At 30.5% G+C, this 26212-nt stretch overlaps 1 protein-coding gene across 1 annotated transcript in view; it reads right to left on the bottom strand.

The window, feature by feature from the left end:
• LOC106690375 (L-asparaginase 1) overlaps positions 1-13589 on the bottom strand; it is a 36373-nt gene extending 22784 nt beyond the window's left edge. Inside the window, exons 1-7 of the mRNA XM_014435800.2 lie at positions 13390-13589; positions 13101-13221; positions 12896-13007; positions 6485-6610; positions 5767-5977; positions 4699-4811; positions 2632-2817 (exon numbers count right to left, since the gene is read on the bottom strand). Coding sequence (XP_014291286.1) covers positions 2632-2817; positions 4699-4811; positions 5767-5977; positions 6485-6610; positions 12896-13007; positions 13101-13221; positions 13390-13552 — 1032 coding nt within the window. The 5' untranslated portion in view covers positions 13553-13589. The remainder of the gene's footprint in view (positions 1-2631; positions 2818-4698; positions 4812-5766; positions 5978-6484; positions 6611-12895; positions 13008-13100; positions 13222-13389) is intronic.
• Between the last annotated feature and the right edge of the window lie 12623 nt (positions 13590-26212).

The following is a 26212-nucleotide window of genomic DNA, read 5'->3' as shown; positions in this document are numbered from 1 at the left end:
TATGCATTTATTGACTTATAACGGCCAAAATAATTAATATGATATTGAATTAAAAGTTATACTCATTAGAGTGTATTGACTTTATATATTTCCATTTATAAAAAATAAAATTTACATTTTTTTAAAATAGAAAAAAGGAAATATACCTCAAACCAGGTTGTACAGTTATTATAAATCAAAGTGAAGTCAAATTTCTTTAATACCTAAATTATATCATATGCATTGGATAAGGATTGAACCAAGAACTATAATCTGCCAGTTATTTGTTTCAAAAAATTAAGATTTTTTTCCACAGTTAATTTATCATAAATCTCATTAGATATAATTTTAGTTCTTAATTTTTAATTGGACTATTTTTTATCAGATAAGAAATCCTATATTTACTTATTTGGGGACTTGTCTTTTTACAGGAAGCAGCTATATAAGAATAAATCGAAATTTTTATTAATAACCAGCTTTTATGTAAATTCTTAATACAATATAATCAATGTTTTAGAAGTCAATTAAATGGAAATTTATAATATTTATGATAAATTAATAACTATTTTATTGTTTCTATAATGAATGTCCTTTCTAAAATTTTCTAAATATATGAGCCATGCCTGCTACAAAAGTCTAGTTTGACCATTTTTTAAAGCACAATGACCAGTGAGTACTTCAGTTTTTCCAATATAAATTATGAAAGTACATATTATCAATACCATTTCATTTGAAATAGTATAATTTAATCTAATTTATTTTATAATATTTACACTAATTATAATGATTTAAATATTTTTATGTTTTTGATAGTTTCATTCATTGGTTTTCTATTCCAAAAATTTTTAAAAAAAGCTTTATTTCAACTTGACATTTTTGACATAAAATCAAAATTCTTTCAAAAATTTGAGGCTTAATTTTTTGTTATTGTACAATTTAAAATTATATGATACTTGTTATTAGTTATTCAATTCTGAGAGAATTTAGATGGGAAAATATTCTACAGAGTAATAAAGGGAATGTTAAAAAATTCTTTATTTTAGATGAGAGTTCCTACCACGTTAGTGAAAATTTAACTAATAAATAATAAACTATATTTTATATTTTAACTATATTAACATTTTTTAACGACTCCTAAGGAATGGTCCATAATTAAGAATTAGAATTTTTTAACTGTAATGAATGATGGCTGTTTAATAAACCCATCAATTTTATGGCCATGATGGCAGAAAGCAAATATCTGAAAAACACTAATATTTTTATTATTTCAAAATTATTGAATATGTGATAAATCTATATTGTAAACAATAACAGGTATTTGTGAAAAATAAATCTAAATCAGAAGAACTGATAGGGTTACAGTCGAAATTCACAAATTAATTAGTGGCAATTTTAACACTAATACGGATAATTTGTTGTGGAAAGTATTTTATAATGTGGAAGGGTTTTTATAAATAAAGACAACGAGAGTGTCATGACATGGAAAGGACAAGTTCCAAATGATTTTGTTAAATTTATAGAGCCAAATGTAAAAACAGAAAATCTGAAGTATTGCTAGTAGATTTGTGGCGACACTACCGCTTGACTATATTTACAAGATTTATATATTGAAACATGAAACTATTTACAATTCAATCAATAAATCAACATTACATTACATTTGAACAAACATGGGTAGTGCTGTCTGGTGGGAAGCAATGAAGGTTAGTTTTTCTGCTCGTTCATAGGTAGCTTTCCCATGTGCTAGTAATATGTCTTAAATTCATCTAAATTTAATGATTAAATGACGATATGGGCATATAGTTAGTCTTTAAATGAACAGATAATTCAAAATCCAATAGACTGAATGAGCCTTTATATCAAACTTTAGTTAATCACATATATTGTCGACTAAGTGAAAATAAAAACAAAAAGAGACCATGGATGACAATGCTTAATTAAATAATATAACCATACCATTCCTTTTTACAACAAAATTTTCACTAACTTATTCGATATATATTGTTTTTATTTACTATATATTATTTACTTATATACTAATATTTCCTAGCATTTGAAATGATAATATAGCATACAGAATGACAAAGAAGAAGTGTTCAAAAACTCATAAAGAAGTTTTAAATGGAATATGAAGAGAACTTTGTGACAACTGAAGAGAATATGAGTTGAAAGAAGATATTAGGTTTAAGTAGAAAATAGAACAGACATAAACTGGTTAAGTCAGGACAAAACAATTTAAAATAATTACATTTGATTTTACTTGTCATTAAATTTTGATAAAAAAATGTACTTTTGGTTCAATTTGTTTGTATTTATTGATGAAGACACTTTCTAATCATGTTTCTTTAAAAAAAATTGATGGTTAATTTTTATAAAAGCATATTTTATAAGTTTGAATGAAAAATAAATAAATTTCTACATATTGCTCAAAATATAAATTTTAATTTTTTTAAATTATAAAATAATTTTATATTTTTATAGCAGAAACGACCATCTGGCTGTAAAAATAAAATTAAACCATCATTCACGTATATGATTAATAAATCATAAAAGTTTGACAGAAAGCAAAGTAGTTAAATTATAATAAATGCAGATAAAAAAATTTAAAAGGGTGTTCTATAATAATGATGTGATATTTTGTGTAATGTTTACCTTGCCCGATTCATATGAAGAGCTAACTGTTCCTGCTGAACATTGTGTAACATTTACAATTATAATTCCTTGGGAAATGGCACTTTTTAGTTGCTCCACCAATTCTTCTTTGTTATTGGGCATGTTTCCAGCACCAAAAGATTGTATAACCACTCCCTGAACAGGTGGTTTCATCAATGATTTTATCTGTGAAAAATATATTCATAAAATCTTGAAAAATAAGGGAAACATCTCTAATTTATAAAAGAAACTCTCTAACACCAGATTTATTAAACTTCTGAATTTTTGAAGTTTATTTTATAAGTTTAATATCATTTTCTTGTGGCAGTCAAGTGTCCTATAATGTTTGTAGTTAGAGATATAGGTAAGTCCAGACATTTAATTACAGCATCTTTAGAAAAAAAAAAAAAAAAAACTCTTTATGAAATTGAGAGGGTTCTCACTATGTTGAATAGCTAGTCTACAGTAATTTTCAAGTTTTTCCATTACAATTTTATATATATAAATTTTTAAGGGTCTCTAATATAAAAAATATAAGGCAGTCCACAGCGAAGGTGATGTTTGCCTGGTCATCTACAGGTGACCAACCCTTTTCTAACCATGGTGGAGTGTCAAGTTTCTCATTTCATGGGGCCACCACTTAATGAAAAAGTCAACATCCCCAGAATAGATTTGAACTGGCGCCGCCCACAGATCTCAGAGCAATAGACCTAAGCCTAACCGTCTGAGCTAAGTATGGCATGATAACAATTTTTCTTCAACTTGGAGTATTGAGTGTTTGAATGTACGAATGAATCTGTAGAATAATGGAAAGACTGTTTGCTATTACTTAAATCTACAGAAATACAGTTAAAAAAAAAGTTTCTAGTCAAAGTATTGTGTCACAATTAAAATATTGAACTAATCAGAGCAATAGACCAACCTATTCTAACCATGGTGGGAGGTTACGTTTCTCATTTCGTGGAACCACCACTTAATGAAAAAGTGAACATCCCCAGGCCAGATTTGAACTGGCGCCGCCCACAAATCTCAGAGCAATAGACCTAGGCCTAACCGTCTAAGCTACGTATGGCATTATAAAAAATTTTCTTCAACTTGCAGTTTTGAGTGTGTGAATGTACGAATGAATCTATAGAATAATGGAAAGACTGTTTGCTATTACTTAAATCTACAGAAATACAGTTAAAAAAAAAGTTTCTAGTTAAAGTATTGTATCACAATTAAAATATTGAAATATATCACATCTCTATAATATTTGGTACTGTTCAATGTCACTAATGAAAAAATTCAAGACAGAAATATGTGAGAGATGCTATAATATCTGTATATTAAGAAATATAATTAGTTCTCAAGTTAGAAGCTAAGATGAGTTTACTACATTCTGATAGGGTCAATCAAGCATACTACAAAATCAATTCTATACTATTGTTGGATTGATTGTGTGGCATGCTATATTTTTCAAGTTCCATTAGTTAAAATTAACAAAGTGGGAAAATCACCAGATGTTCAAGAGTGCAAGGGCCCAAAAGAGGGTCCAGTTAAGGAACTTGAGACGAGATTCTAAGACTAATCTGCCTACTGACAAAGGAATTTATATTGCTGAAAGAGCAACTATCATCTCTTCCCCTTCCACTCTGTCTCTCTCTGTCAACCGCAACTGCTAGAACACTAAGGGTAACTTTTTGTCAAAAGTAATATTTATATTACATTTTTTGGTAAAAATTAACTTTTCAAGATTTACAAAAACAGTTGTAGTAAAGATAAAAACAATAAGTAAATGTTATATGTGATTAATAAACAATAAACAAAATAATTCATATCATAATGCTGTTCTATGTAAGTATTATTCTCTTTAAGTACTGAAGAATGATAAATTGTTGTTCAAAGTATTACTATCCTCTCTGTCAGCACTAAAAGGGGTAATAAAGTATTACCAGGAGCATAGAATGCTAATTAATTTTAGTTAAAATTAAAAGTGAAATTTATTTTCATTCAACAAGAAATTAAATATTTTTGAAGAAATAATTAAAATTTTCAAAAGTATTTGTTATATAAACATGATATTACCATATTTGCCGCAATCCCAGGAAATATTTTTAATAAGGAAACATTCTCATTCACGATAGGGTGGACTGTAAATTTTGCTATACTTTTGGCAGCTAAAGTAAATCTATAATCCACTGAAAATCAATGAAAACCTATGTTAGTATTTATAAAAAAAAATGTTAAAAATAAATTAGTAACAACCTCTAAATTATTATACATAAATGTAAACCTAGAAGTTAATTTAGTCATTCCTATTAGATTGTTAATTTTAACTAACACTTCTACATTTGTTTGTAGTTATTTGTTTGAGAATATGACTGGTTTTAAATTAATGATGGATGATACTCAGTTATTTATATTGATGCTATTTATCAGATAAAATATTTTTAAATTTTAAAAATAAGTATTCTTTCCCTCTTTTAAGATTAAGATACAAGTGGCCTAGCTCCTGTGGGTAAATAGCTGGACTCCTAACTCCAGGCCCCATGTTCAAGTCAGGCAGTGGTAGATAATATACTTATTCTATGATACTAGCTATGAATAGATGCTGGGAGTGGGAAACCCTCCTGGGGTACACTATAAAGTTGGTAAATTGTCCTTCATTGGGTTGAGAGATAAGCCTCGCAATTGAGCATACATAATGATCACATCATTTCCATTGTATAACTTGAATCTAAATTGTATAAGTCCTGTCTCTAAGACCATTCAAGAATTGTAGAGAACAAGTAAATTTATTTCATCATTATTAGGTTAAGTTAGGACCTATTAAAGAATATAACAAACAATAATTGTTTTATTATTCTATTATTATCGTTAACTGCTCTGTTCTTTGATTTATTTTTTATTACTCAATTTGGAGCTGTAAAAGAAAAAACTACTATAAAAAAAATGTATTGTTTTGATAAACTAAGAATAGTTTTATCAGGTATAAAGACAGATAACGGTAAAAAATATATATATAATTAAAGTTGAAATTTGAGAATTATAATCATTTTGCTTATCTTACTTTTAAAATGTATTAAAATCAATCCTTTAAAATGGATTTTGAATTGTGAATGTTATCTATTATGAACATTTGTTAATAATTACCAGTAAATGAAGTTCCAACTGTGGCCAAAGCAGGATAGTTATGGGATTGAAATGCTTCAAATGTGTTTGTACTCATTTTTGTTATTCGATTCCCTCTATACAGATTATGGTTAAAAAATACACAAACTTCAGATATAGGATAGTTACCAGCAATTGCTACAGAGCATACAAAATTATCTTTGCCATCTGTGACTGTTTCTACAATTGGAATCTAAAAATCAATTGTTATACAGGTAAAATGAACAGGTAAAATAAAAATAAATCAGCGAATGAAATATATATATATATATTTATATATATTAAAACTTAACAAGGACTGACCAAAAATGATTTTAAGAAGTAATCACCCTACACAAAATGATACAGGCAACATACACACATAAAAAAGCTACATATATACATGTGCGTGTGTGACACAAGGTTGGTGTCAGAACTTTCTGTTTTCAGTTCTGACACAAACCTTGAGTTAGTCATACCCCAGCAATATAGACAAACCATTATATACAATAGTAAGTAATGATTTTAATGGTAATAGTTATTAATCTTAAATTCTACTATGTAAACAATAAAGTTGCCAAATATTGCCTAAATATAGTTGTATTACATACAATAAAAACAATTTCCAATCAAATATAAAAAATAGTTGCTTATATAGTATAATTTTAGCATGGTAATTTGTAGGTAATTAAAACAAAAAAACTTTAAACAAAATAAATACCTGTGAACCGGTCAAAATTACTGGTTTTCCAAGATTTTCCAACATAAATGACAGTGCTGAAGATGTGTAGGCTAATGTATCTGTCCCATGTAGAACAACAAAACCATCAAAATCCTTATAGTATTTCTATTAAATATATCAAATATTCATCATAGATTAAAAAAAGCTATATAATTGTTATTTTTAAATTAAAGTAGATACATATTTTCATTGTTTAATCTAATTATTTATTACAAGGAAGTGATTTTATACTAATCATAAAATGTCCTTTATAAGAATAGGAAAAAAGAAGAACAGAGGAGAAATAATGTCAGTCATGTTTTATTCATTTGATCTAAATATATTTGAATTTGTCATTCTCTTTTTTTCTTTTCTATATTTTGGAATCATTCAAAGAAAAAATGAGCAATGTTCATTTTTTATATTTGTTATGCAAAAGGTGAAGCTAAACAGGGACATAAACTGCTAGATTAACTAGAGATTATATATATTTTAGATTAAATATATACTCTGAAGGAAGAATATTGTTATTGAGTTGGCAGGCAAATGAAAAGTGAGTAGGAAACTTAGGGGAAGGAAAAGTGAAGCCAAAAAGGCGGGCCTGATGATGGACCAGGAGCATGACAGATGAGTGTGGGAAGAGTATGAGCTAATCACTGGCTGTCTTTTGTTTCAATGGCGGAAATTCCTATTAACCACAAAGTAAACCTAGGCTCTGTGGAGCTATCCTTTTTTTAATTCACTTTTGATTTGAAGGAAAGTAAGGTTATGCAATCCACCTGGTTGAAAATAATCATCAGGTTGTGAGGCTCATAATTCGGTGCTGTTACCCAAAAGTGGCTTCTCAATAAAGATAGCATTTAAATAGGAAAAGTAGTGCCAAGACGAAAGTATTCTATTACTAGATGGGTAAATGAAATGGTGATTATCCTTAAGGAGGTAAAAGAGGATGCTTTTGGACATAATTGTTACGAAGCTGCGACAAGCCGCTTTTCTGACAGGTAAAAACTCATCACAAAAGAGGTTCAGTTGTCTGATCAATACTTTTTTAAAATTGCCTTTGCTGGAAAGCAAGAATACACCACACTTCCTCATATCTTATTAGAGGTCCTAGTGTCTGAGGATGGATGCATTTCGTGGGTGAAGTTCGTGACACCTTACAGGACATTTATCTCTTTCTGAAGAATCTGACAACCTTATAGGCGAAGAGGACTCGTTGGTTCTGAGAGAAAGCGCGAAATTCCGCTTTAAGGCAGGGTCCCAATACTCGGAGAGTCAAGATATATAGAATGAAGTTAAGCTCATTTTCAGAGCTGAAACACGAAAAGGCTTGGTATTTTCCTTTACATCGGCTTATATATGCTTTCCTCTATATCTAAGCACCATGATTAGTTGGTGTGTTTATTACCTGATACTGGGGGTTTGTGGTTAAGAACCCTTTACAGAAGACTTGATGCCGACAGTTAGTAAGACTTGTATTTACGGTAATGAACTTCGACTCTTCTCAATTCCCTTTGTGCTTCGTGGTTCGTTTCCCAATCATTTAAGAGGGCAAAAGCTCTATAAGAGGCATAGTGCGAATCTAATTTATCCCAAACGTTTTTATACTTGGGCCAAAACACTCAACGCTCCTCATAATTCGCGTCGAAATAAAACAAAGTGCCATTATATACTTCCACTACATCATCTATAAGGCCATATTGAAGGAGCTTCACTTCATGAAGAAAAGATCTAATGCGATTAGAGAGGTCAGTACGCCTACTCATGATGAACTGGCTGAGAATGTATGTACGCGATAGAAATGGGATCTAGAATTAATACAATCAAACTAATGAATGCCTAGGACACTTTGCTGCCTAAAAGAATATAACTACTAAAATACATAAATAAATACGAATGTAAGTATAAGTATGTATAAGATACGGGATGGCCAGGTACAATATCAGCCGTAATCCTAACTCCCCTCGTAAACAAACACGCAAAGTGTATATAAGTGGAATTAGAAGGAGAAATAAAGCAGTATTATTCCAGCACGTTAGCAAGTCATTTCAGTGCCCCTTTTTCCTTTTTTTTTTTTATTTTCTTTACCCGACTTCACATAAGTTATATATAAATAAAAATACATAAATTATATCACACAATTATTTGGGCCTGCACAAAATGTATACAAGCCGAATAGTTAGAGTTGAAAGCTTAATTGAAAGGGATACAAAAAATTAGAGCGTTGTGTCTCACATTAGAATGTACTGTTAAAGTGAGATGTAAAAATTAATTTTTTATTGTATACATGTTGTTCTGTGGCAAACGGTGAATATATCGACTTTAGTTCTCTAACCGTTATATACTTGGTCTAACGGCCAGTTGCCAGAGTTGTCTGATGGTAGTTGCCATCAAGGCTTAGTTGTGTGTGTTATTGGTTCTCACTACAGTAAGAACGTTTTGTGATATTTAACCGTTACTAATAAAACAGTAAAAAAAAATTTATTTGTGTCCACCACCCCCGCGTTCAACATATACCAATTAATAAATATGAATATAACTAAAAATATCAATACGTATGAGCGTATTATTTAGCCTCTCAAAAAAATATGCAAGACGATCAACTTTTGCTGCGAGCTAAAAACAAAGGCAGAAATAAATATTAGCAAGCGGGATCTAAAATTAAAATATAAGAATGCTTGATTAAACTATCCTAATGTCTCCTCTTCCCGTTTCAAGCAAATATTTCGAAACTGATACAAGACCGTCGCTCCCTGGAGGTCTTCTTAGTGGGGCGGGTCTGGTCGGAAAGGGTTATATCATCATATCACGACCATTCAATTCAATTCTCGAGTGTAAATTAAATAAATCCTTGCAATGGTCATAAATAAATAAATTATTGGAAGTATTAGGTTTAAAGTCTTCAAGTGGAGCTAGTAAGATTAGACGGAAAGGATCAGGGCTTAATCACCCACCCACGCTTCACTAGATGCAACGGCATTCTTGGAGCCACCGCATAATAAATCTCAATATAAGTGATCGGAAAGGTGAGGCTCAAAAAGGAATATACAAACAGCTTGAGAAATGAGTAAATCTTTAGAAGAAACTTTTGCACCAAATGTAATCAATCCCAGAAGGAATACAAATTTTATTGTGTTAGCAGAAAAAAAAGATGAATAGATATTATAATCTCATGTAATAAGAGTAATTATTAGTGAAGCTTATCTTCTGGGATGAAGGTCACCGTCTGGCTTTCAAGTACATCATAGCCAGTTTGCGAGCGATTACAAAAGGCTTTGATGATAAAATTTTAATTAAACTGTACACAAATTGGGTACTTTGAATAATATTTCACCGAAATCGGATGTTTTTCAATCTCTTGTTTCTCAATTATAATGATATCGACTATCTCTTGTAAATAATATACTCTAAAAACACAATTTCCAGAAGGTTTTTCACTCCCCCTCCTGCCCTCCCCCCCAAAAAAAAGAAATATATATGTATATTTGTTGTTACACATTATCAGGCAATTTATTTCCGTATTTACACTTTCAGAATTTCAACTCTAACGAATGATACCAACGAAAACTATGCAAAAGTTGAGAATGATGAAAAAATCTTTCTTAAAAAAAATCTTATCCAACCATCGCCAACTTGAGATGGTAGTAATATTTAAAACTTGCGTAGAGTGAGAAATGGCCTAAGTCCCGGTCATGGATGAATAATTTTATTTTCATTTAATTAAGCTTTCGTCATTGAAGTATAGATTTTAGGAATAACAAAATGCTGGGGCATTCCATCAAATCAATGTACCATAATATCATGTTTGTGTAAATGAGCAATTTGAATAAACAACTCGAGTCTTGAATCACAGGATGAAATTGTGTCTTTTCATTTAGATACATCTATTTGGAAAAATTGTCCATTTTTATCTAAAACGGAGGGCTATTAGAAAAGAAAAAAATTATGATTCGATTAAAATTAAGCTGTTTGACTAGTATGTATGCTTTATGAATGGCAGTTCTGAACTTGGGGCATCACAAAAAATGCCATGTCGTGTAAAAAAAAAGACTTCTAGGTTCATGTATTTAGTAAGATAATCATTATATCTGAAAATAGTATTAAATTAAAAATAACATACAGGGTGCTTCAGGGTTGTGTCTAAACTGAATACATGAATTAAGGATCTCAAAAGTAGAAAAAATCTTTGTAAAGGATTAGGAACGAAATTCCTTAAAAACTTCATTCAGGAGAATTCTAAGTCTAAAGATATGAATTATTTGTTATAATAAATGTATTAATATGTCCTCATACTTTATTATTGTATAAACTGTAGTTTATTAATGATATGTAAACATTAACGTATGTAAACATTAATTATTAAATGTTGTAAAGCTCGGCATCTTTATTCCACACTAGCAGTGGCCGAACGCTCTTCATTTCTGACTCCACTGGATTTTCTTTTTTGTGGTGAAATTAAACCAAAGGTCCATTCAAATTAAAATCTGTACCGCTACAACCCATGAAGGGTCAGGGGTTCAGTACTTGGTAAGGAAGTACTGTTACTAGACCAACGGTTGTGCAAGGAGGTGATTTGATCAGAATCACGCTCGACCGCCAGATTTTTACCCAATTTAAGAGACTGGGTGGACCCCAGGAGGGCTCCAGAACCCAGAGGAGTTGACTCACGGCTACAGTGTAACAGAAAATAATTTTCTACCCAGCCGGATTCGAACTCAGATCCTTAGAGTTCTTGTTTGAGACACAATTGTTTATTAGTTATAACAAAAACATCCATATAGTCTTAAAACATCTTCATTATTTTTACACTCCTACGTTTCAGCCAATCCGGCCATTTGCAAGGACCTTTTCACACTGTCACAACCAAACTTAGCTTATTACATTATTGCAGGCCATTATGCCGTTGTCAATTTTTATCATTAGTCAATTACCTATTATTTTCACTGTTGCACTTATTACAAGAATTAGTTTATCAAATGACTGTCTATGGCTTAATTGTTGTGCCATCTTTTTCAGACACGGAAATTAGTGGGAACATATCAAATTTAAATTTTATTTGTAGATTTAGCGTTGAAATTGGTTTAAGCTAAGAGATAATTCAAGAACATTTAGTTTTTTCGAAATGTGGTTTTGTTGAATATTGGAAACTGAATGTTGACTGTTATTTGAGATTCATTTGTAGAAATCATACCAGTGCTTCTTGAACAGAACCACCGAATATCAGAACTGAGAATTTGTAACCCGGAGCATCTTTATTTTATGAAATAAGTATAATTTTACAACAGGTATACATTATTAATCACATATTTAAATTAAAAACCGTTTTACCAACGCAATAATGGTGAAAGTTTTAGCCATTCAAATAAAAAAAAAATTAAGTATAAGAAGATGGTCAAGGTTGCGGTCAAAAAAAGAACGAATAGTTTATAACTATTTTAATGTCCGACGTTTCGCCCCACTTTGCAGGGCTTCATCAGGGCTAAAAAGATACAAAAAAAAACTTAGAATATTACAACAATAAGATACAATAAGGTAATTTAAGCTAAGACAAATATTATGTAAAAATAAAGTGATAAGAAATTACTTATAAATAAAAGGAAGGAAGACATAAATATAAAATAAAGTTTAATAACCTTTTTGTTTTCCCGTTTTATGTACGTCTCCTGCACACTTTTAATTGTACATATTATGTATTTTTTTAAAAATTTTGACTTGCCATTGTTACTTATTTTTTATTCTTATCATTGTTTATTCAGTTTATTTTATATTGATATTATTTTATGTCTTCCTTACTTTTATTTATATGTAATTTATTATCACTTTATTTTTACATAATATTTACCCTAGCTTAAATTACTTTATTATATCTTATTGTAATATTTTCAGTTTTTTTTGTATATTTCTAGCCCTGATGAAGCCCTACAAAGTGGGGCGAAACGTTGGACATTAAAATAGTTATAAACTATTTGTTTGTTTTTTTTTAACGCAACCCTGACTATCTTCTTATATTTAAATTTTTACGGTTCCTTCCATTATAAACTCCCTAACCAGTCAAACCCCCTAGTTTCTAACCTTGCATCCTCTTCCATTCCTGACAATCCTCCGAGGCGCTTGAAAAAAAGATGGCCACGAGACCAGCTAATGTAAAATGTCATTAGATTGCTACCAATGGGTAGTTTCCCTACACGCCTGTAACACTCCAATTTAACTTAGATCATATTTACTAAATGTATTATAATGTACAGTTGTAAATAGCGATAAATAAATATTAAAAAAAAAATTTTTTTACGGTCAACTATATATACATATATATAAAAAAGAATTACGTTTTACCAATGAGTAAATAAAATTCTTAATAACCAATCGAGTGATAGAATTAAAAATGACACTGTTCAAAACTTTAATTCATACCTCAATATCTCTTGCTATTATTGTCCATTCCTTCATTCCCATGTTACTGGAATCAAGAAGTCTGTCATATTCACAAATTTTATAAGTGACCCTTTTTAAATTTTCAATGTGTCTGAAATAGTCAAATTTATTGAGAAAGAGTTGTTATTGTTATTTAGTTATTTAACTTGGGAATTAATTAATTAAAAAAACAATAATTTCTTACGGTAGTACAAGAGCACATTCATCACTTCGAAGCCAATCATGTTTTGATGCAAAAAGAGGATCATGAGTTTGTGGATCTTTTTTAATAAATTCACATAGACATCCTTTTACTGTTGCAAGAACTAAAAAATGAAATATAAAATTATGACTTGTGTTTACTTTTTCTTTCTCAGGAACTTACATTTAAAACAATAAATTGTAAATTCTATATTACATTATATTATATTAAGCATATTAACTGTTAATAATTAATAAAAATATTAATGATTATAGAAATATTTTATAATTACCATTTTGTTTATTTCGGACCATTCCTATCGTTCCTCCTGTATAAAGTACAAGTACTTTGCTGATAGAACTAAGCGTGTGGGTATCCATACTTTCCGAAGACCCGTTGATGTTTGTTCCAGTTTCAAATTGAAATTGCATATCATTATACAGCGGTGAACTCATGATTTTCTACACCTGTAAATAGATGCACATTAATTAATTAGTTTTTAAGAAATTACATTAACATTTTAAACATATACAACAAGTTGAAGTTCAAATTTCCCAATGTTTTCACCTGAGCACTCATTTGAATAAAGAAATAACAGACAGATTACGAAAAGAGGATATAAGGGATTATGTTTATGCTTTGCTGGACAGTTCTGAATAGAGATTCACTATAACTGTACAACTTGTTTTTTTTATCATACTTTTCTCGAAAATTAAAGATTTATGTTTATTGCACTTCCATTGGTTAGTGGAGGGTGGTGGGGGTGTATTATATGTCTGTTTCATGTCCTAAGACGGCTTTGGAGGTTTTTGGAATATCTACTGTGAATTTGTGGCTAGAGTAGCCGTGTTGACTAAGGCAATTCCTATAGGTAAGCAACTTCGAGCGCGGTCAGTACAGTATAATCTCAGTAATTCGAACTGTCGTTAAAAACTAAAAGTTTCTTTTTTTTTTTTTTTTTTTTTTTTTAGAATACTCAGCAGGCAATACAATTTTTTTTATCAAATAAAAGTTTACATGTGTAAAGGATATTTTTAGCTTCCCGATCTAAATGAAAGTTATTGTAATTACCAAGAAATTCGAAAGTGGATATTTTTACAAAGTTTCGATATCGGATAATCTAATTCCTATGAAAGTGTTCATAAAAATTTTGTTGGACTTAAAATACATAATATCTATTGTATAAATCATTTGATTATCTAAAACAAGTTTAAGTTGTCATCTTTGTTTCAATCTGACAAAGCCCTGTAAAGTCGGGTGACAATGAATAGTTGGTTAACAATAAATAGTTTTCTTCTACTAACTTTATTGACCGCCACCCGGACTATCTTCCAACAATTTAAAGCAAATTTAATTAGTAGTAGAAATATGTTTCATACAAATTTTGTTAGTTACTAATTTTTTTTAACACGTTTTAAATAAATCCATACAAAGACTTTTTTTTATTTATACTTTCTTCACTAATAAATGAACTATCTAATAATTTAAACAAATTAAATCATTACTTAGCATTATTGGAAATGTAAAAGAAAACAAAAGTGTAGCCGCCCAAAATTGTGAACAGCGATGTTATAAGACTCATAGCCCCTGAAGAAAAAAAAACGTCATTAAAACAGACTATTTTTTATAACTTTAAAGTAACATTTAAAAAAAAAAATTAAATTAAAGTAGTCATATACATTTGTAACGTTGATTTCCGAACGTTTAACTAATGGAAACACAGCTCTGTGGCAATTAGCCGATTACCGAGATTGACTGTACTTAAACAGGTGACCACTCATACCAGAGATCTACGCTTCGCCTAATCCCTTCCCCAGATTGGTGAGGACCGTCGGCCTACTTGTGGCAACTTACACCGATCGGGCTTAGGAATAATCACCCTACCCTGTGTATCTTAATCGGATACATATTGTGGTCCTCCAGAATGTGAAATGGCCGCCCGAAGGCTCGGTCCATAAACGATATAGTTCAGAGAAATAAATATAGGTCCTGGTGACCCTGAGTAGCCGTAATAATATATAGGTAGCCTGCCGCCGCAACATAACTGAAACAATTTGAATAAAGGGTTTAAAAATTGGATGTGTATTGACTTGAAAATGAGGGGAAAATATTACCTTAATCACTGTATTATACTGCTCCTTTTTTCTTGAGTTAGGAACTGAATGAACTCTAATATTAAAAGTTTTACACTTTACTGGTATAGCAACAAATAATGAAAAAACATCTACTTTCGAAAGGTTGAGCACTAAATTACAGAATAGAAGCATATATATTGATGAAAACCACGTTGAGGAGAACAAAAAAATAACATTAAATTGGTACAATGGGGGGTGGAGTATGTGTTCTGGTAGTCTTAACTCTGAGTAGAATTTGAAAAAAATATAAGCTTGGCCCATTAAATGACTTAGTATTCAACATGTTTTTGATAAAAATAAATTTTTATAACAGACATGAAGTTTCATGAGATTAATAGGAAGATATATAAGCTAAAACACTTTTAAGAAAGTGTTAAAAATGGAATATATCTATTAGCAATTGCTGATAATTTACTTTAATGAATTTGATTTATAATTTTAATATATGATCCGTATAAATGCATATAATTAACCATATCAAATTGTGCTGTAGTATGCTATTAAAGATGGGACTGAATTAAATGTTGATATGACGCTTATGGTTTAAATAAAACTATAAATTCCCACCTTCCTTATAGATAGTGTGTCCCAAAAAATTGATTTGGTCTTGTCGGGACAGCTTGAGCCAAAATCTACTTATCCTCTGGAACAAACCCCTTTATTAAAGCAGCATTGAATAATAATGTTATAATTTTATTAGTTCAGTCAGTTTGTAAAATCGATTTATTTTAACTATAAGATTTTTGTTTACTAAAAGAAAACATGTGATTGTAAACAAAAGGGGTGCGATCTTTAGACAGGAAAGGAGAGGCAATTGCCAGTTGTTAGCTATGACGGCATTGTGTTGCAGGTTAAGTTTTCCCCGCAGGTTCCATGATAAGACCATGGTAGACTTTAGGCCAAGTCACTTCTCTCACACAAGGGCTCCTATTCTGCGTGCTTGCAGAACCTCTCAGCTGTCATCTGATGAGATTAAATATAAACATTTGCAAACATTTGTTTAAGGTACATTCATCGACAGTTTTCTTTTGTTCTTAATTATAAAATTAGTTATGTGCTTTTTAAGTATTAAGTTGTTTTTCCTTTTTTTTTTTATTAATGCATCAAATTAATTTGTTTTACAATTCTTTCTTTTGTTTATATATATGTTCACTATACTTTCTTTTGTTATAATATATACAATTTATTTGTCAAATATAGACTTCAAACATTTTTCTTTAATTAATCTTTCCAACCCAAAAATAATTTTCCCAGCGCATATTCTCTACCTGGCAAGAGGAAAATTTTTCACTAAGGCTCTCAGTTCAGGTAACACCCTTGAATGGTACATGTGGTCCTTTTCCGATCTACTGAACACTATTAAGTCTTCCATATATATCCAATGCTCTTAAGAATTCGTCCATGAGCCTCTGAAATTTAATGTGTGCATTTTTCAGACCAAACGGCTTCTGGTGAATTCATAATGGCTTCGTTCAAAGATGAACGCAGTCTTTTGCTTATCTCTGAAGTGAATTTTAATTTATAATTTGATATTAGATATAATGTGCTAAAAATGTTTTTGCTTGTTTGATAAAATCTTAAAAGAAGTGTAAAATCGATTTTATAAAGTGGGGCTTCCTATAAGTCAATTTTGCTGTAATATCCTAGCCATACATTTGCTCTAACTACCATATAATCTCAGTTCCGTACAACTTATGGTTTTTGAACCAGGCTATTTAACACAGTGACACGGGCATATAGACCATTTTGTGATACATGGTTATTTAGACTCAGGGTACCATTTCTGTCGAAAACTCGAATTTGAAATTTTTGAAGATTGCCGTACTTCCACTTGATATCTACAGGTAAGCAAATGTAAAAACAGTTACAGGTAACCTTATTTTTAGTAGATAAGATATAGATTTTTTGTTGAAAACTAATTTACTTATAGACGATGTTTCATTATTATTATTTTATTTTATTTTTTAATATAAGAGTTCAGATAAATCTAACCGTATACAATTGGTTATGTTATCGCCACCTTATTTTTTTTTTCAAAGATTATAAAAAAAAAAATTTTGCGTGCTTTCAATTTGTGTAAAATTTCTTTCTGAAAAAGATTATTTTTATTGATTTAAAAATAAGAATAAATAACGAAATTTTTTGTATTTGATTCTCAACATCTTTAAAGCTATTTATCGTTTATGAAATTATGGAAACTACAACGAACAAAGAATTTTATTAGAAACAGCTTCGATTTGAGTGCTAATAGACATCTGTACTTCATAGTCTGATATTTTCTAAAACAAATTCACAAAATGTTGATTTCTCTTTACTTGGCAAAAAAATGTTTGTTTTTTAAAAATTGTATCTCAGAAGCTATTTAAGGTTAAGGTGCTCAAATTGTATCTCAAAGTTATTCTAATTCAAATAAAGTTTATTAATTTTCATCTTATGCTAGTTAGCTTAAAAAATATTGAGTACAGAGTGATACATGAGCGAAACATTAGGCTTAACAGTTTTTAGGCCACTGTTTGGTTATTCACTCTTATTTTTTAAAACTAATGCCCAAAACTATGCCGAAGTTGGCCCAAAGGGATTGATTATGGAACTATAGGTTGCCTGACAACGTGATGTTTGGTTACTTCCTCCAGGCTCCTGCAAGCAATATCTCGACATGCATGGTCTATAGTGACTACAGAAAATATACATAGTTATATTAAGAATAAGGAATTCCAAAACTAAACAATTTCTATTATTCTTATACTACTTCACTGCTTCTAAAAAGCTGATAAAAAAATGAAGATTTTCACAGTAATTGAGTGATTTCAAACAACAAATTTTCAAGATTCCCCTAATTCAAGCATTCAACGAATCGTAACATTTCTTCTATCATAACTGGCTCCGATCTGACACTTGCATAAATACGAATTTGAATTGGTAATGGGCCAGGGGAAAAAGTTTTCCAAGTTGGTCTATTGGTCATTTTTCCTAATGAATATGTATCAGGTAAGTTGTTTCTGAGCTCTCAGGAAGTATTTAGGAAAAATTATTTCTTGGAACTAAATAAACATATTTTACTAAACGTAAAAATGAGTCTTCGTTCAGTTAAAACTGAAAGAAGTAGAACTTACAACTATAACAGAAACGGGTAGTTAATATGTTGGAAACAGGTGTATAAAATATTAGATTTTATGAACTCGTTTCATTTTTTGCGAAATATTGTGCTTTATCATTGATTATTCAAAAAAATTCAGGGGTTAACAAACGTTTTACGACTTAATTTTGCACTTCTCAATATCTTCTAAAAAATTGGTTGAAAAATAACTCAGATTTGGGAATTAGAAGCTACGAAAACAGAGCTCATTAACCTTTTAAGAGAAAAACGCAATAAAACAGCTATATTTTTAAAACTTTAAAATCACAAATCTGTTATGGCCTATCTTAACGCGTTTTTTTTCTAATCGTAATGTTCACTATCTCAGTGTAAAATATGATTTTTTTAGAAGCTAAGGCTTGAAAAAAACATTTTCCAATAACACCTCGCTGTCCTTTTAAGATACGTTCCAGTAATACATTTTTCTTTAAAATATAGTTGATCTACTAATTACTAAACTACAATTAATAACTGAGGAGAAGATAATTGGAGGTGCCACCAGTGAAGAACACAAGTAAGTAAAAATTTATTTATTAGTTTCAACGTTTCGACCAGAATTTTCAAGCCTTCATCGGGGCTAAGAACGAAAAACAATAATGAATAATAGAAATTACAGAATGATTTGAAAATAAGAAAATAACTAACAATATAAATACATAAATAGACTGGAAAGGAAATGTATAGTCTATGTAGTTTAAGTAATCAAAATAATAGGATTAAATAAATATTAATATAAATGAGAAAATTTAGTTAGTAAATATACATTAAAAAAAAAAAATTATGTTATGAAAAAAAGTTAAAAAGAAACTATATGAGACTAAGTAATAAAATTGAGAAAGGACAAAAAATACATATGGAAATCTAGTATGTATGATTTATTATATGATATTATATAATAAATATAATTCATTGATCGTAAATATAAGAACAAAATGAAAATTAATTAAAATTAAAGTTATGAAAAAAAGTGGTAAAGAAAACGTAAATGTAATGAAATATGTAAGAAAAAATGAGAGCATTAAAGAAATAAGTTTATGTATACACACTTATTAAAATCAATTTTAGTTTTAAAGACAATTAAGCAAAGGACCGTGTATTTTCTATTCCGGGCAATTTTAATACAAATTTAAATATTTATTTTCTGCTAAAAAACCGGTTTTCGAATTTCATAATTTTCTCCAAAAAACCGACAAACCCTAATAAATACCCTGGTTATAATGGCGCTCTCAGATTAAATGAAATAATCGGGCGAAAATGTGGCATACGAGTTATGTTTATCCATCATGATGACGGATGGATTTAACGTTTGTTGCAAACTAGTTTCATTTCAATTTGAAATACTGTTAACTATATAAATATTGAATCATGGCGGCCAATAACTGATAGTTTGATCTAGAAATTAATCATAAAAAATAATTTAACCGACTGGCGCTAATGATTATTGAAATTATGCTAAACTTCAATAAAACGAAATAGAAATAAAGAATAAAAATCATAATACGTTTTAATATGTTTATCTAGGACATACATAGTCTTAGGACTATAAAGAGGTAAGTTGTCTATAACCTTCCAATGGTTATTAATGTTGAACCTGATCTGACTTTAACAATAAAAAGAATTAATTTTTTTTTCAAATTAAGTTCTATATTTAATTAAATTATTCTGAAATATTCACAATTTAAGCAAATTATGTGAAGTTTTAAACACATTTTTTATTTATAAGAAATTATTTTAAATACAATATTTAATAACGGCATAATATAAAAAGTGAAATCCTTCTTTAAAAAATAATGAAATTTATAAATTGACTTATTTTAATTAAAAAGAGAGGCTAGAGAGTTATGTCCAGATTGGCCGTATTACAGTCATGTAGATCAGTCTTTTGTAATGTGTTGGAAGTTTAGACCGTTTGTCTAGTAAGTGCTGTAATAGTCGAACGTGCAGTTTCCTGTCTTTTCAGTCTTGTGTGAGGATTCCAGGTTAATCGTTTGTCCAAATTTAGTCCAAGGTAGCGGATCTGTTCGACAGGGGTAAGAGTAATACCATTAAATGAAACTGTAGGGCAGTCAGTAGGTTTACGACGAAGGGTAAAGGTGATTTGATGGGATTTGTTGGAATTTATCTTAATCCTCCAATTACGACACCATTCTTCGAGGGCTGTGATATGGGATTGGAGATTTTGGGATACGATTAATGGGTTATTATTAACAGCGAGCACACATGTGACATCGGCACACGTGGTGAGGATAGTGTTAGGATTGGTTGGAATGTCAGCTGTATAGACGGTGTAGAGGATGGGACCAAAGATACTACCTTGAGGAACACCAGCGGACTGAGAATAGAGGGGTGAATAGGAACCATTGTGGTTTACTTGGAAAAATCTATCAATGAGAAAGGAACAAATAATGAGAAACTATGTAGGAGGTAGGAATTTACGGAGTTTGTAAAGCAGTCCCGGGTGCAAGACTCGATCAAAAGCCTGAAAAGATATTTTAATACAAATTTTCAGATTGCTCTCCACCCTCTGTTTGGTACTCCACGTGTAGTAGAAATAGAATTTAATATATCAACATAAAAACCATGTTCAATTGTTTTAACAAAGACAAATTCCACTTTGTTTTACAGTTTGTTCAGTTGTCTCTACATATTCTACAAATGTGATTATTTAAAATAAAAAAATGTAGGGTTTATAAGCTCCTACCCAACTAAACACTTTTCTCATAATCTAAAATTTCTAATAATAATATAAATTATTTAAAATTCTTGCTAGAATTAATTAAATAAATTTCAAAGTTTAAGTGGAATTCATGTTTCAATTAATTTGCTATACTACGTAGAAAAAATCTTGCCAAGTATTTTATCTCAAAAACTCATGGATTCCGACACGTTTCATGGTTATAGAAATTTAATGTTTAGAAAGAAAAAATAATAAACATAAGAGTCTCTTCATATTGACAATATATTTTAATTTAATTAAATTAAACTCATCTGATGAAACAAGTGCTGAGGAAAAATGGTGAAACAAATATCAATTTAATTGAAGTGTTTAGAGCTCAACTATAAAATCATTACCCATTTTACCACCATAAACGTTTTAATTTAATAATATTTATTAATTGATATTTACAACTGTATTAAATATATACAATAAGTAAATGTGGTGTGAGTTATATTAATGAAAAGATACAGACATATAGAGAATCTACCCATTGGCTTCTTTTCAGACGCCCGGACGATTATCAGGAATGAAGTAGAAGCCACGTTAGAATTAAGTGGGTTTGGTTTTTTTTTAAGTTTATCATGGAAGGATTGATATCTGGTTCTGGCCAAATCGGCAACATATGGGACATTGAGGTCCTGATGGATGACTTGATTTGTGACAAAGTAAGGAGCATTAAGCATTTTACGAAGGACTGAGCTGTAAGGATTGGATACGAGAGGAATTCGATGGTTTAGTGGAGTCCTAAAGCTCAACTCCGTATTTCTAAATTGGCCTTATTATAGAAATGTAGATCAGTCTTCTGTAATGGATTGAAAATTTAGACTGTTTGCCTAGTAAATGTTGTAATAGTCGGAACCGATAAGCAGTTTTCATTCTTGTTTGAGGATTCTAAGTTAGCCTTTTGTGCTGATGAAGTCCTAAGTAACGGATCTGTTCCAAAGGAATAAGTGGAGTAATATTAAAGGATACAGTGGGTCAGGAAGGCATGGGTTTACGACGAAGGTGGTGAAATTTATTTGAATTATCCAGTTTTGGCACCATTCTTCAAGGTTGATGATGTGGGATTGGATGATTTTGATATTTTAAAGGCCATTATTCTCTGACAATAAACATGTTTCATTAGCATAAGTAGTGAAGATAGTGTTATGATGGGTTGATATGTCAGCTGTATAGTTTGTGTAGAGGGTGGGACCGAGGATACTACCTTGAGGAACATTAGCGGACTGAGAGAAAAGGGATGAATAGGAGCCATGTGTGTGATTTACTTTAAATAATCTGCGGGGGAAATAAAAACAGATAATAAGGAAGTATATAGGGGGGAGGAATTTACGGATCTTGTAAAGCTGTCTTGGGACTATAAACTTGAACATATAAAGTGTATTCTATTATATTAGTGACAATATTCTTAATTTATCATAGAACAGTTGACCCCTTGGGGCTACCCAACGAGGGGCATCGGGGGGAGGGGCAAACACCCTCCCTGGAAGTGATAAAAAAATAATTTAATATTAATAAAAAAATTTAATTTTTTAGCAAATAATAATAATTTTATAGCGAATAATTATATTTAATTTTCTTAAACTTTTGGTTTCATTCACCTTTCCCGTGCTGAAATGACACAAACTAAACAACCTTGGCTTGCCCCCTCCAGTGTGGATTCTGGGTACGCCCTAGGTTCACCCTTTAAAATAATAATGAAAATTAAAAATCTGGATTAGAAACTATCTGCAATCACTTGTCTGAACATCTAGCATATACAAATGTTTTTGATGACGTTACAGAATTACATAGAACATTCCAGTAATCCGATAAACCAGCATCTGTGCACATGAAAAGTTCGAGAAGAGTAAAGGAAGTAAATAGTGAAATAACATTCATGATCCATAGTTTTAGTTCTATAATCTAGTTTAAGTACCTGAGAAGGCTGCTTGCAGACAATAAAGTAGAAAGAAGAGCAGGCAGAGATAGAAGCAGGAAACAGATGCTATTTCTCACTGCAAAGATTGTTGAAGTTTATAGCAACCTCTGACCCCTTGACAAGGAAATAAGAGGGATAGAAATAATCCCAGAAAAGGAAGGTGTTGAGAAGAATATAGGGAGGGGTTTCAGAGAATGGGATTTATTGAAGAAGAAAAAGGAATGAGAAGCTAATAGGACTGTTTGGTGAATCCAAAATTGTGGCATTAGAGAAAATAGTCCGACCATGATGGATAGGGAATGTACTGATAGATGAGCATTCTCTAATGCTCGATCAAAGATTACTCAAGAAGAAACTCTATGGGAAACCGGATGGCAAACGAAGAAGAAGGTGTTTCTGTCAATAACCAGGATAGTTTTGAAATTCTAAAATAAAAATAATCTGTGTTTGAGCCCCAGGAGGGCTCTCGAACCAACATATCTGACTCCGGCTTACGGCTACGAACCTCATAAAACACAAAATAATAAAATAAAGCTATGGAGTTCATAAAGTATTTTTCGTAATAACCATAATAATAAGGTAAGTTAGACATAACTTCTTGATCCAACCCCTTTAATAAGCGTTTCCTAAAGTTATCCTAATATAGAAGTGTTGATAGTTTAGTAGATTAATTTGTGGAGGAAATGGTCGGGAGGTGCGGTTAGCAAATTAACAAAAATAAACAAATATCTAAAAAACTGAAAAACAGTTAGAATTAATATAATGAACTGTATGAAAGAAAAATTAAATATATGATACAATGGGTTAGTAACTTATATATGAATAAAGAATAAATTATTAATATATAAGTTACTTATCCATTGTGTCATATATTTTAATTTTCTTTCATACAGTTTAACATAAGTTCAAATTGTTTTTTCAGTTTTTCAGACACTTCTTACATATTTTAGCTTATGATTGGAGAAGTTTGTCGGGGGGTGCGGTCAGCAAAGAACAACATAAATAAACAAAACCATATTTATTTATTTTATGCCGACGTTTCGACCTGAGTTTCAGGTCTTCATCAGGGCTATAGAACAAAAGAGATAACAACAATATTTAGAGTAACATACAATTGAAAAGGAATAGTATACAAACAAATTTAGAATTATACAAAATATTGAATTAAATCATAAATGATAAAAATTGATAACTGATAATTGAATAGCACAAAATTTTAATTGATTGATATTCGTGGAATTGTATGGTAGTAAATTGAAAACAGTGACAGATGAAATATAATAACATGAAGGTAAGAAGATATGTATAATATAAGATATGCAAGTAGTGTCTAAAAAACTGAAAAATTAAATAAATAAATTGAATCTACAAATTGAACATTATGACAGACAATGAAAAATTGTTATAGCCCTGATAAAGACCTGAAACTCAGGTCGAAACGTTGGCATAAAATAAATAAATATGGTTTTGTTTATTTATGTTGTTCTTTGCTGACCGCACCCCCCAAAAAACTTCTCCAATCATTAATCTACGGTCAACTATCTACACCTCATTATTTTATCTTAATATTATATTGATTATCTTATTAGATTGAAATATTATATTTCATCTTTTATTGTTATCAATCTACTACTATCTACTTCCATTGTTATTAATCAACTACTTTATATTCAATTCATTGCTATGTATATTTCTAAATTTGTTTCTTTCTTTATTTCTTTTAATTTTTAAGTTTCTTTGAATGATGGTTGTTATCTGTTTTTGTTTTATAGCCCTAATAAAGATCTTAAATTCAGGTCGAAACGTCGGCACGAATAAATAATATTAGTTTATTTGTTTTTATTTCCTGACCGCACCCTCTCTCCCCCCGACCATCTTCTCCACGACTAGATTAATTATTAAGAACTCCTCTTATTGAGATGTGATCAATTGTCATTTACTTCATCTGTCAAAGTAAAAATATTGATGATTATTGAAGTTCTGTGATTTTTGGTATAAATTGTCAGTCAAGTACTTAAACAAGTGATTATGAAGCGGTTTTGGCAACTTCCTGTTGTGTTGTATTAGGCGCAAATCACCGAAGTCATTAACACTCAGATGCAATCAAGAATGTATAATCCTTATCTAAATTATTAAAAATACGACAAAGATGAAGACGATGGAAGAAAAAATAAATAAATAAGATAATTAATTAAACGGAAATCTCTAATTATATGACGAATGATACCAATTATAGTCATTGGATCATTAAATATTTTTAAATTAATCTGTTGCAACTGATGAAATTGTAAGTGGGGTTATTACACCCACAGCACTTGAAAAGATTTTTTTTTCTTTTCATAATAATTTGGATGTTTATAATGTATTTTGTTATTGAATACTCTCGTAAACACTCGTCACAGAATTTCGAGTTTAGGAAAATTATTCAAAATTATATTTTTACATAAATGATTTAATTTTTAAAAAAAGACTAAGAGATTAACCCTATCATCCGGACGGAGTTATTCTCAAATTACGAGGGCTGTCCAGAAAGTATTTGTTTTTGAAATAAACAATTCAAAAATTGAAAAAATCAGAGTTTATTCTATAACTCTTAAGCTATTTTTCTACGTAATCGTCATTCAAACTGAGACATTTATCAAACTGGGGCACAAGTTTTTCAATACCCTCTCTGTAGAAATCTGCCCCCTGCGATTTCAACCACTGGTTTACACCGCCATGCAGTTCGGCGTCAGTATCAAAGCGTTGTTTACCGAGCCATTTTTTCATGGCTGGGAAGAGGTGGTAATCGCTCGGCGCCAAATCCGGGCTGTATGGTGGATGGTCTAACACCTCCTATCCAAAAGTGCCCGGGCACGATTGGCCGTGTGTGGACGAGCGTTGTCGTGAAAAAACAACACCTTGGTGCTAGGTTTCCCCGACGCTTATTTTGTATGGCGCACCGTAACTTTCTTAGTGTTTCATACCTTTCTGAGTTGATCGTTGCTCCATGTTCCAGAAAATCAACGAGAAGCACTCCCTTGGAGTTTCACACAGTGATCATGACCTTTATTGTTGACAGCGTTTGCAAACACTTTCGTGGTTTCTTGGGAGAATGTATGTGCGGTCATTCCATAGACTGCTGTTTTGTTTCACATGCTTCACCCAAGTCTCGTCGACGGTTACGATACGATCCAGAACTACATTTCCATTTGTACTGTATTC

This window comes from Halyomorpha halys, unplaced genomic scaffold (genome assembly GCF_000696795.3).
Source record: "Halyomorpha halys isolate HHAL.00 unplaced genomic scaffold, Hhal_1.1 Scaffold1688.1, whole genome shotgun sequence".
NCBI classification, from domain to species: domain Eukaryota; kingdom Metazoa; phylum Arthropoda; class Insecta; order Hemiptera; family Pentatomidae; genus Halyomorpha; species Halyomorpha halys.
This window is presented reverse-complemented; position numbering and strand designations above follow the sequence as displayed.